At 43.8% G+C, this 12,271-nt stretch overlaps 1 protein-coding gene across 4 annotated transcripts in view; it reads right to left on the bottom strand.

The window, feature by feature from the left end:
* Positions 1-268: 268 nt before the first annotated feature.
* The window catches only part of KIRREL2 (kirre like nephrin family adhesion molecule 2), a 93,158-nt gene continuing 81,155 nt past the window's right edge, over positions 269-12,271 (bottom strand). For 3 of the 4 annotated variants that reach the window (XM_075840453.1, XM_075840454.1, XM_075840451.1), the window contains 14 exons: positions 9,777-9,926; positions 8,933-9,082; positions 8,350-8,507; positions 8,112-8,262; positions 7,858-7,963; positions 6,921-7,066; positions 5,869-5,996; positions 5,630-5,756; positions 5,406-5,506; positions 4,892-5,090; positions 4,670-4,774; positions 4,164-4,261; positions 3,975-4,040; positions 269-2,353 (listed from right to left, as the gene is read on the bottom strand). In XM_075840453.1, the coding sequence (XP_075696568.1) occupies positions 1,931-2,353; positions 3,975-4,040; positions 4,164-4,261; positions 4,670-4,774; positions 4,892-5,090; positions 5,406-5,506; positions 5,630-5,756; positions 5,869-5,996; positions 6,921-7,066; positions 7,858-7,963; positions 8,112-8,262; positions 8,350-8,507; positions 8,933-9,082; positions 9,777-9,816 (1,998 nt within the window). In that variant the 5' untranslated portion in view covers positions 9,817-9,926 and the 3' untranslated portion in view covers positions 269-1,930. The remainder of the gene's footprint in view (positions 2,354-3,974; positions 4,041-4,163; positions 4,262-4,669; positions 4,775-4,891; positions 5,091-5,405; positions 5,507-5,629; positions 5,757-5,868; positions 5,997-6,920; positions 7,067-7,857; positions 7,964-8,111; positions 8,263-8,349; positions 8,508-8,932; positions 9,083-9,776; positions 9,927-12,271) is intronic. The other variant, XM_075840452.1, reaches the window with a different exon arrangement.

Below are 12,271 nucleotides of genomic sequence, written 5' to 3'. Positions count from 1 at the left end.
TGGGTATCTTCTGTATATAATTATATATGTACAGCTGGTATAAGTTATACATCTTCTTGTATATAGTGATATGGAGCATACTGGTATAACCTGGGTATCTTCTGTATATAATTATATATGTACAGCTGGTATAAGTTATACATCTTCTTGTATATAGTGATATGGAGCATGCTGGTATAACCCGGGTATCTTCTGTGTGTATATATATATATATATGTGTGTGTACAGATGGTAATGAGAATACAGCAACTTTCACAATGATCGTCTTTTAATAATTAAATATAAATATCTTTCATGTTTGAACATATAAAAAGAACATTTGTAGTTGCATTTTGTATTTGACGTTTATGAAAAGTTACAGGAAGCTGGAAATACGATATTCACATCGGACAATATTAGAACCTGGAAATCTTATTGTACAAAGAACTGCGAAAAATTAAGGCAGGAAAATAATATGAAGAAAAAGCTTCGAGGGCTCAATCCGGCTCCAGGGATGTGCAATGTGTAGAATTCTGCCCCTGGCCAGGTCAATGAAAGTTTCTCTTATATTTAATCTTTATATATACACATTAAAATTCCATTAATCCGGCATCTGATAATCTAGAATTCCGATAGTCTGGCAGAGAATTTTTTTTTTTCTCCAGATAAATTCCGCAATTTTTGATAATTCCTATCAGCGTCTCATATAGACTACATAGAATAAATGAATTCTTCGCTCCTTCAGCCTTATATCCAATGTGTTTTTTAGTCTCTTATACTTTTAATTAACTCTTTGGAAACCAAGATCTCCTATTACATAGGAACCTGCTTTACAGTCTGTTATGGAATAGAAGTGGTTAATAAATAATAAGCAGGCCACCATAATAGACAATAGGGGGGGGGGGGGGGGGGAGAAATACCCCGATGTGCTCACCTTCTTAATCACACAGTGCTCAAGAAAGCAATTTCTAATAACGTCTATTTACAGAATTTCCTTATCTTATATATTTACATCCTGACATATTTATACTGTACATTTCATTTCGTATAAAAAAACATTTTTTGACAAAAAAAACACCTGCAGTACATAGAAGAGCCACAGGGTGGCACTGTTTCTCCTTAACAATTGAAAGGCATACAGTTCAGGAAGACCCTGGGGGGCCTCTATTCTATATCGACCTCATACGTGCTGATCCATGCTGGATTTCCTGATGCTGCTCGATTATGAAGCTCCTTAATTCTATATATTATATTAACTACAGAGAGTGCAGCACTTTTTAGGCCACGTTCAGACATGGCGGATATGCGGCGAAATCGGCGGTGGATTTCTTCTTCTACGTCTGGACGTAGCCTTACAGTCCCAGTCGGTGCTCACTTCTGCAATTTTATTTTAAAAAGCTGTGCTAGGACCAAGGGCGTACATAGAGGAAAGGGGGCTTCATAGCCTTATGGCTTATGCCGGTGGGAGGTCCCAGGGCTTGGTCATTCCCATCCCCGTTTATAACTTTTGACAGAGAGGGCAGCGTTACCCTTGGGTGAGATCTCTCCTCTTGCCAAGTTTGTGGAGTTGAGGACCCCTTGCTCAGGTTTATACGGCCTATTAAGAAGGGGGATAAGGCCAACTGGAGCTATGCCCGTCCTCTTAATAGTCTCCATAGCAGCTGCGGGTAATGTCTCCAGGGTACGTTTGCCCTTATCTAGAACTGACCCACTGTAATCTCGTATCCTCAAGGGGTCATCCAAAGGTCTTTACGCCCATAGGGCCTGTGAGGTTGTACACATGGAAGGCTGTTTAGTGCAGGTACAAAAGAGGAAGACGTAAGGCGGCCATTTTGCACCTTTCAAGAACAAGATTGTTGATATCGGACTTTTCTCTCCCAAGTCTAAGTCCAAGCTGCGCTTGAGATTTGATCGCTGTGCTGGCTTGTTTGATAAGAGATAAATCCAAAACTCACACGTGAGTTTGCATCCGCTGTTGCGCTGGGCGTCCATAGTCGCCATGTGCAGAGAGCGAGGCGTAGGAAAGACGTGACAGCGTAGGACCTGATTCTAGAGTTTCAAAACGATCCGGTCGGACGTAACTACAGAAGGCTCTGGCGTAAGGTTGCGGCTGGTTACCCGGGCCTGGTGGCAGACTGGTAGGGCCTTGTGGTATGTGGATACGTTCACTTCCGTGGCGTGGAGTTGTGGCATATCGATGGGCATAGTCATAGATTTTAGGAGCTCCAGGTAAGGATGGGGTGGGGCACAATGGACTGAGGGTGGAAGGTGCGGAGTACAGAGGACGTGGAGGAGAAGAGAACTCTGGATAAGCGACTGTGGTTGGGCGGGAGTCTTCATGAGCTCGGACTTTGTAGTAACCGTTGGTCGGGTCCTGTGGGGAAGAAATGAGGCAGGTCAGGGAAATATCCGGAACTCTGAGCTGCCGCCTCATCTAAAAGCAGCTTCACATGTGGAACCTCTAGAAGATGACAACAAACCATAGAAATCACTAGTCATTATAAAATATGTAGCAGAGCTGGAACGGGTTCAGAGGAGGCAACACAAGAAATAAATAGAATGAGCGGACCGCACTACCCGGAACCATTATCAAAAATGTTTTATATATATATATATATATATATTAGGGTGACCTAATAAGTATGTATGAGCAGTCACACTATGGAACCTCTACTGTAAGATCAGTCACACTATGGAACCTCTACTGTAAGATCAGTCACACTATGGAACCACTACTGTAAGAGCAGTCACACTATGGAGTCTCTTCTGTAAGAGCAGTCACACTATGGAGCCTCTACTGTAAGAACAGTCACACTACGGAACCTCTACTGTAAGAGCAGTCACACTACGGAACCTCTACTGTAAGAACTGTCACACTACGGGACCTCTACTGTAAGAGCAGTCACACTATGGAACCTCTACTGTAAGAGCAGTCACACTATGGAACCTCTACTGTAAGATCAGTCACACTATGGAACCTCTACTGTAAGAACTGTCACACTACGGGACCTCTACTGTAAGAGCAGTCACACTATGGAACCTCTACTCTAAGAGCAGTCACACTATGGAACCTCTACTGTAAGAGCAGTCACACTATGGAGTCTCTTCTGTAAGAGCAGTCACACTATGGAACCACTACTGTAAGAGCAGACAGACTATGGAACCTCTACTGTAAGAGCAGTCACACTACGGAACCTCTACTGTAAGAACTGTCACACTACGGGACCTCTACTGTAAGAGCAGTCACACTATGGAACCTCTACTGTAAGAGCAGTCACACTATGGAACCTCTACTGTAAGAGCAGTCACACTATGGAACCTCTACTGTAAGAGCGGTCACACTATGGAACCTCTACTGTAAGAGCGGTCACACTATGGAACCTCTACTGTAAGAGCGGTCACACTATGGAGCCTCTACTGTAAGAGCGGTCACACTATGGAACCTCTACTGTAAGAGCGGTCACACTATGGAACCTCTACTGTAAGAGCAGTCACACTATGGAACCTCTACTGTAAGAGCAGTCACACTATGGAACCTCTACTGTAAGATCAGTCACACTATGGAACCTCTACTGTAAGAGCAGTCACACTATGGAACCTCTACTGTAAGATCAGTCACACTATGGAACCTCTACTGTAAGAGCAGTCACACTATGGAGCCTCTACTGTAAGAGCGGTCACACTATGGAACCTCTACTGTAAGATCAGTCACACTATGGAACCTCTACTGTAAGAGCAGTCACACTATGGAACCTCTACTGTAAGAGCAGTCACACTATGGAACTTCTACTGTAAGAGCATTCATCATTGTTCCAGGGATTCATTCTGATTGGCAGATTTGGTGTCGGGAAGGATTTTTCCCATAAAATTTGGAAACTTGGTTTTTGCCTTCCTCTGGGTCAATATTGCAGAACAGGCAGAACTGGGTGGACGCATTTCAACCTTATTAACTATATTACTTAATTACAAGACTTAGGAGGATGTGGACAACGTACCTGAGGGTCATCAGGGATATCGCTATGTTCAGTCTGTGACGTTCCTCGAGATTCAGTATCTGTGTGCTGTAAAGGAAATTATGAAAATGTAAATTCATGGGAAATAAAAGCCTGAACACCTAACAAGCCCCATAAAATCTCCCGTCTTCATGCTGGTCTGTCCTCCATATTTGTGATGTAGACACTTACCAAGGGCTCTTTTAGGTCTTCTTCAGAATCACTTGGGTGTCGGTCGCTGTGATCACTTCCGGAAACTTCCCCTGCTAGAATCTGAGTGTCCTTCACAGCTAAAGAGGAAGAAAGATAACGTTTAATCAAAAGGAACGTAAAAAAAGTACATCAACCAGATAATTGAACAACATCCAAAGAACTTCTTCAACGTCCTATAAAAAAGACTAGATGTGGGACCCAAGATGCCCGATCACCGTGAGAAGAAGACTAGAAGTCAAAGACGAGCGTCTCATAAAGTTTAGAAGTTTTTGGAAAGATGAAGAAGATATTACAGAACTTTTGAGTTGGTCATGAAGACCCTTGGAATGAGGTCAGAAGCTCCGAGACTTAGGATATCTAGAAGAATCCTACAATAGATCAATGGTGGAAGAGCAGTAGACCTCTCCACTGGAGGAAAATGGAAGACATTCAGATGTTCTAGCTAGGTTCTGGACAAGATGTGTAGACCCTATAGACTTTCTTACCTTTTCTGGGTCTTCGGCAGCATAGCACGCAGATGGTCACCAGTACAAAGAGGCAGAGTGTCCCAAGACCCAGTGCGATCATCAGAAGCATGAGGGGCAGGGCAGCTGCAATGAAATATAGAGCAGTCAGATATGGTTCTGAGGAATATATCTGCCTTGATATAATGTAAGGGGAGCGCGAACCTTCAACCCAAATATTTAGTCATAACCGAGACAACTCACCTTGTTGTCTAAGAGAGATGATCACGGAGTCCTCCCCATATTGATTTATAGCTGTGCAGTTGTACGGCATCGTGTAATCTGAAGGCTCGGTTCCATCGATGATTAGAAATGAAACGGCTTCGCTATTGGTCACACGTGTCTCCACAGAGAAACGTCCTAAGGTGCCCTCGTCGAGGCTGTGCTTGTCCCAGGACCAGATCTACAAAAGAAATTCAAGAACAGAGGACAGTGTCACTATTTTTTGGGGGACTGGCCAACTATCTAATGTGTATGGAGGTGTAACGACTCTCGCTCGATGGCAGATGTCGGGGAAAAGAAGGATTGGGCATGTTCGATTTCAATATGGCTGATCCTTTGTTCCCGTAGGAGATAAGCCACTGCCGGAAGAGTCAAGGATTTGAAATGACAGATGTTGATGAGCATTGCCGACTGGGTCCTGGCACTTTACCGAGCACAGTAGTCCCTTCTTTTCGGTAATTGGTCCTAGCTCTTGAATCCCCACCAAAATACTTACGATTCTATCAGGGATCGGGGTAGCCTCCACCACACATTCAAGTCGAGCTTTTCCTCCAAGAATACTCTCGTAGTTTGTTTCACTGGTAATGATGGGAGGTCCTAAGGAGAAGAACAAGAAGTCAGACTGGCACTTTATATTTCCTGGTCCATAAGTCATTCCGATAAATCTCTACTGAAAACAGGAACCAACGCCAACCATTTCAGATGCTACATGACCCTCACCTCTCACAGTCAATGTCACTTCCTTTTCCATGGTACCTATACGGGGCACAATGGCTTTACACACGTAGGTTCCTGCATCTTCCCGGGTCACCTTGTTCAGAGACAGAGTGTTCCCATTACTTAACACCTGCGAGGGAGAGGGAGTAACATCTTCAGATGTGGATTCACAAATCTGTGGTGGCCCCATAAATATGACCTAGTGTATGTAGTCAACGGATGTACAAATAAAGTGAAATTACCTCTGTGGATCCTTTCTTATTCCAGAACTGGGTTGGGGTGGGATTTCCGGTCCAACCACAGAAGAAGGAAGCATCTCCACCAACATCTACCGTCATGGGGCGCGGCTCAGTTAGAAGACGTGGCCCAACTGAAGCAGAAAGCGAGATCACGGGTGAGATTGATCACTGGATAAGTCAATTTATAAAAGAGGTCCTCCGCTGAAAATCTGGTTAATAATGCTGAGGACTGGGGCCAATGTGCTCTTCCCCCTTCTCTGACGGCAGCACAATGCCAATCTGCTGTTAAACAGCTAAGATATACAAAAAAATGGGACATATAATGTAATTAAAACCACAGAAAAGGCCATACTCACAGATTAGGTGGTGGGTAAAATACCCGTTCCAAACAGGACGCAACCAGAGTGTAAAACATGGAGGCATAGTGTTTGGATAGTGAGGCACAGCATATATCGCCGAATAGCAGCCTATTTATAACGCCCATACTGTAAGAGAGCGGGCTGCCCTGCATGCAGTGCCAAACATCCGCACACCAGGCTATCCCAGCATCATAAGACCCTTTTACACTCTACACTCACTTTCTTTGTTTCACTCACAGCCCTGATTTCTACACACTACACTTAGTCATGTCCCCTATACCTCACATGTGCACTATACACAGTACTTTATTATTTATTTATTATTATTACACATTTACTTCCATGCCCAACACACCCCTCCCCTCAAGGTTAGTGGGAGTGGCTATCATTATTTAAACACACCTGGGCACTTCCCATCAACAGCATTCTCTGACCTGGTTGCGTCCTGTTTGGAACGGGTATTTTACCCACCACCTAATCTGTGAGTATGGCCTTTTCTGTGGTTTTTGTTAAACAGCTAAGTCATGTCCGTCGGTTGCTAAGGATACATTGTAACCATAATCTATGGAGTTGTCAGGTAACACATCCCTAGCAACCAGTCTGTCTCAGATTATTAAGGTCCAAGTGAAGGCAAAATTACCATGGTACTTTGGGCAGAGAAGGGGCAAGAGGCCGGGCAGGACAAGTTCTACTTACATAAGACATTGACTGCGGTGCTCACGTTGCTGCTTCCCACGCTGTTAGATACTTCACATGAGACCGGAGCTGTGAAAAATGTGTGGTCCACGGTCACGTGGTAGCGGTCCTCAGAAATGGAGAGGGGCACACCTCCCTTTGCCCACCTGTTGAGATAAATTGCCAACATCATCAACATCTAGTTGTCCTTACTGCCCATCATAAGGTTAAAAGAGGCAATACCCAAAGCCGCGGGCCGCATGTATGTACATTCTTCTGGATTACTACGTGCCGCATTGTCATTCAATTTCCGCAAGCAACTTATCTCTGCGGCAGATTTTTTTTGCCACAATCCAGACAAATATCAGCGGAGGAATTTTCCGTTGCATGTGAACAGGGTGTCAGAAAACCCATTCACATGCAATTTGGCGTCGGATCTGCCATGGATTTTGGAGCGGATTCCGGACCGAAATCCACGCCAAAATCCATGTCATATGCGACACAAGTGAATGAGTTTTTGCCGCTACCCGGCCTGACAAGGCTGATAACAGGGAATAGTAGATTGTATTAATCTGTGATAACGCAATTCCCAAAAGGTAGATCGACACCGATACGGCCGGAGACAAAAACAGAACAGACAAATATCTGATTACTGTAGAGGTCTGAGCTAGTCCCGGCCGTATCGGTGTCGATCTACCTTTTGGGAATTGCGTTATCATTTGGAGGCCCCAGCGAGATATCCTGTGTAAACATCTTCACCAGGACTGAACAAGGAGAGGCATCACACCACCGGCGGGGAGGGAAACATCAAACCCGGGTAAGTGAGCTCTTGTCTCGCTGTTTTCCCTTTTTGCCGGGGGAAGAAGCCTCGGCCGTCAGTCTGAGGGAAGAAACAGGGATCTCAGGTAGATCATTTGCTCATTCGGAAATGGCTGATAACAGGTAACAATAAACTCACCTATAATTTATCACCTCAGGGTTTGACACTGCGCTGCATAAGAAGGTGACGGAACCATCTTCCGAGACTGTTGGGGGATCCACTGAAAGAGTCACTTTGGGGGGATCTGTAACGTAATAAGACAATTTATTGGTTTGAGGTTTACACTGGACATGCGCCGTGGACTGGCGTGACCCACAACTTTATGGGTGGGCTATGCCCACCAGTAGTGGGTGCACTGGAATGAAACCAGTGAGGACACGACTGACACTCACACTGCACGCTAAGCGTCACCGATCTCTCCCGTCCCTCGGGTAGCGCAGAGTTCCTGACCCGACAGGTGTAGCTGGCACCAGCGTCCGCGAAACCGGGGGTGATCAAGAGACTGCTCACAGCGTCCTCGCTCTTGCCATCCGATAGAACCTGCTACATGTAGAGGATGAATGACGACACGGTCAGGATGGCACAATGACGAGATAATATTCAGGTGACAAGGGCAGATCATGGCCTCACCTTGTTGTAAATCGCCCCATCCAGCTGTTTGCCATCTCGGTGCCAGGTGATCTCAGCGGCCGGTTTAGCTGCAGGTGCCAGGCAGGTCAAGTTATAGGGGGTGTCAAGCAAGACGTTAAATAGGGGGGCCCCACGGATCAATGGTTCTCCTGGAGGAACTGAGAGTGAGACAAAAAGTGTCAGACCTGATGCACCAAATAATGCCAGCCAATCAAACGCTTGCTTTTATTTCCTGGCTTTCAAAAGAAATCTAAAAGCTGATTGGTTAATGTGGTGAGCTGTGAAGATCACATGACGGTATGTAGCCGCAATGTTCTGTGTCCTGGGCCGGGTGTGTCGGTGCTGTAACATACGCCCGGCTATAGGTGCGCTGCTGTGTGCGATGGATCATAGATAATAACGCCGCCGGTTTCTGATACATTTTTAACACATAAAAAAAGGGCTCGGACTATTTACAAGGAAAACGTTCTACTTTATAGGATGGAAGGGCTCCCCCTAGTGTCCAAATAATGAATCAACTGCTGAAAGCTTCTACACGTGTTATTCTCCAAATGTACAAATCTTCCTGAATCTCAGTACTCACCTAACACCGTCAAATGAGCCCGCTGCGACCTCAGCGCGGCCTGCGTGGCCTGGCACTCGTAGATGGCGTCGTCACCCAGCTCTACTCCTTCTATGTGCAAGTTGTGCTCCCCTGATGTGTGGTCTCCAATGATGGAATAACGGGACCACCCTATAATATAAACCATGAATGAATATACAACATCTATCTATCTATCTATCTATCTATCTATCTATCTATCTATCTATCTATCTATCTATCTATCTATCTATCTCATATCTATCTATCTATCTATCTATCTCATATCTATCTATCTATCTATCTATCTATCTATCTATCTATCTATCTATCTATCTATCTATCTATCTATCTATCTATCTATCTATCTATCTATCTACCATCTATCTATCTATCTATCTATCTATCTACCATCTATATATCTATCTATCTATCTATCTATCTATCTATCTATCTATCTATCTATCTATCTATCTATCTATCTATCTATCTATCTATCTATCTATCTATCTACCATCTATCTATCTATCTATCTATCTACCATCTATCTATCTATCTATCTATCTATCTATCTATCTATCTATCTATCTATCTATCTATCTATCTATCTATCTATCTCATATCTATCTATCTATCTATCTATCTATCTATCTGTCTGTCTGTCTGTCTGTCTGTCTGTCTGTCTGTCTGTCTGTCTGTCTATCATCTCAGGGTACGCTGGGCCTTGTAGTCCCATACTAACTTGAGAGCTGTCATACAATTATATAAAACCACATTGTGATTAATAAGGTTTTTTAACCCCTACAGATCCCAGTCATACAAAATAATATCATGCAGCTTCCGATACCTGGAAGGTCTCGCTCCGCTCCTAACGCCAAACCGTCCATCGTCCATTGGACCACCCCACGATAGCCAATCACCACACAGGGCAGAGTCACCGACTTGCCGGCTACGACCACCACATCCGAGGGCTGCTGTGCAAAATGAGCCCCGAAAACTGCAAGTAAAAAAAGCAGATGATTGAGTTTCATAGCCGGGGGGCGCGTGCGGACAAAGGTCATTAGTCAGTCTCCATTCTGCGACCGTCTCTGACTGCCATATGGTAAATATATGTTTTTAAGTGCTGACAAGAATATAGGTATCGTGTTATTGGACGCCGCGCCAGCTGTTGGGATGTCATTCGGTAGTAATGGACATTAATCTTTTGTATATGAGCTGCAGTCGCAGTGACAGTTGTCACGACGAAGGTGAATCTCCCACAAAGGAGAAGGTATCGCTTACCCTAAATGAGACTGTAGAAAAAAAATATTTATTAGCCAACTGTAATAGTTTTATATGACTCTGACCACTAGGGGCGCTCTTCCATTGCTTCTAAAGGGTGACCTACACAACTCCCTCAGGCTGGGGCTGCGGGGCCATATTAACAGGACTTGACCAGTAATTTTCTCCTGTTGAAGCCACAATAACTGTATCGGAGGTTTGCGGACGTTGTGTCGCGGCGACGGCGTATCACTTTTCAGTTTGCAGAATAATTCATCTTTACAAGTCAAACAGACTCAGATTCTGGAAAGTCTCTCAAAAAGTTTTCCGGGAGAATTGCGATTTTCTTATTTCCCACAAGGTTCAATTGTTTAAAGATGATTTATTTGAAGGTTTCTCCATTTTTCACCGGTTCCTGAAGGCGCCTGTGCTCGGCGTGTGGATGAAATGATACTTAGAGTCGATGTTCAGGTTCTGGAAGAGCTGAGGGCGATTTCCAGCGTTCTCGCCCGGCTGATGAGACGCAATAACGCTCGCAGAATGTTCATATCAGAGACGGCGAATGTTCATATCAGAGACGGCGAATGTTCAGCCGCGAGTTAAACATAAGATGATGTAGGGTGGATGAAGTAAGGAGCGGAGTGGGGGGGGGGGGGGGGTACAGAAGCCAACTTTTACTAGTAAGACAGGCTGAGATTTCGGATATAAACTTTTCAGAAAGGGGGCGTGGCTACAGTTCTGTAATGTCGCAGTCAGACAACCCATGGGTCCAGTAAAGGGAGGAGGGGCCTAGGTCACATTGTCCTGGTCCCAACGGAGCGGGAACAGGCCCAATGGTCCCGATGCCCTTTTCTCCTCCAAGGGGCCGGTATGGGTTAGGGTCAATGATTGGTCTATCAGTTTGCCCGTATATCAGTATATGGACGGGCCTATCACAGTATGAAGTCATGTTTGTCAAGTTGTTTGTTGGCAGGTGTCGTCGCCATAGTCTCAGAATGTCCCACCAGGAAATAAAAAACAAGCATCAAAATAACGCACAAAAGGGAATTTGTGGGACAAAATGCGACCCCGTGGGTATCTACAGTCAGCGTCCACCCTGGGCCGCAGCAGAAGCGGGCACGCCTGAGGAGTGAAAGACCAATTTACCCGCACGAGTAGGAAAACGGGACAAGATCCAGACAGAATTACTTCCGGAATCATGATTGTCCCTGACAAAAGGCGACCGCACATGGTGGCCATAGGTAGTCACATGTTTAAGACGCCCGTATATGGGTATTGAGGCGTTCATTATCAAACGGCACAAGGCGGTGCAGTCCTTCCCCCAATTCACCAATCACCGTTCAACTGATCGTCAGATCCGATCACCATAAATCTGGTGATAGACGTAATGCTAATCGATACCGATCAAGTTAGAAACGGCGATTCTTCTCATGGGTTGGAACACGTATGGGACCTCTCACTCCTTAGTGATTAATGCTACGATTATGGCGTTTAATCGATTATTGGAGGCAGTTACGCTGGGGCATATGTCACATGACAGCTGCAGTCAGGTGACCTGCGCATCTTTACTTTTTACCTTAGGTCTTACATTTTACCATAGAAAGAAATATTTTTTTTCCTACCGCCAGCGACTATTGTTACTCTATGGAGAAAAAAAAAAGTTTTGTGACTGCGAAAGTATCAATGTGTTCAGATGACGACATTAATTGAAAAAAAAAAAAAAGAAATTGTAATTGCAATTCAAAAAGTGAAATAATAACAACGTAAAAATAATAAAATATAATAATAATATATATATAAAAATAAAATATAATCATAATTAATTAAAAAAAAATATATATAATATATATAAAAATTGAAATATAATAATAAAAAAAAAATATAAAAAATAAAATATAATAATATATAAAAAAAATAAAATATAATAATAAAAATAATAATAATAATATTTAAAAAAATATATATAAAAAAATATTCAAGAACCTGAATTTATAAAGAATGATTATTCTGAAAGTGAAGTTCTCTAAACTTGTATGATTAATGTGCCATCCCCCCCCCCCCAAAAAAAAAACCCTAAGAGAA

The sequence above is a fragment of the Rhinoderma darwinii genome, chromosome 10, assembly GCF_050947455.1.
Source record: "Rhinoderma darwinii isolate aRhiDar2 chromosome 10, aRhiDar2.hap1, whole genome shotgun sequence".
NCBI classification, from domain to species: Eukaryota; Metazoa; Chordata; class Amphibia; order Anura; family Rhinodermatidae; genus Rhinoderma; species Rhinoderma darwinii.
Note: the sequence above shows the minus strand (reverse complement) of the source record. Positions and strands in the feature narration are given on the sequence as shown.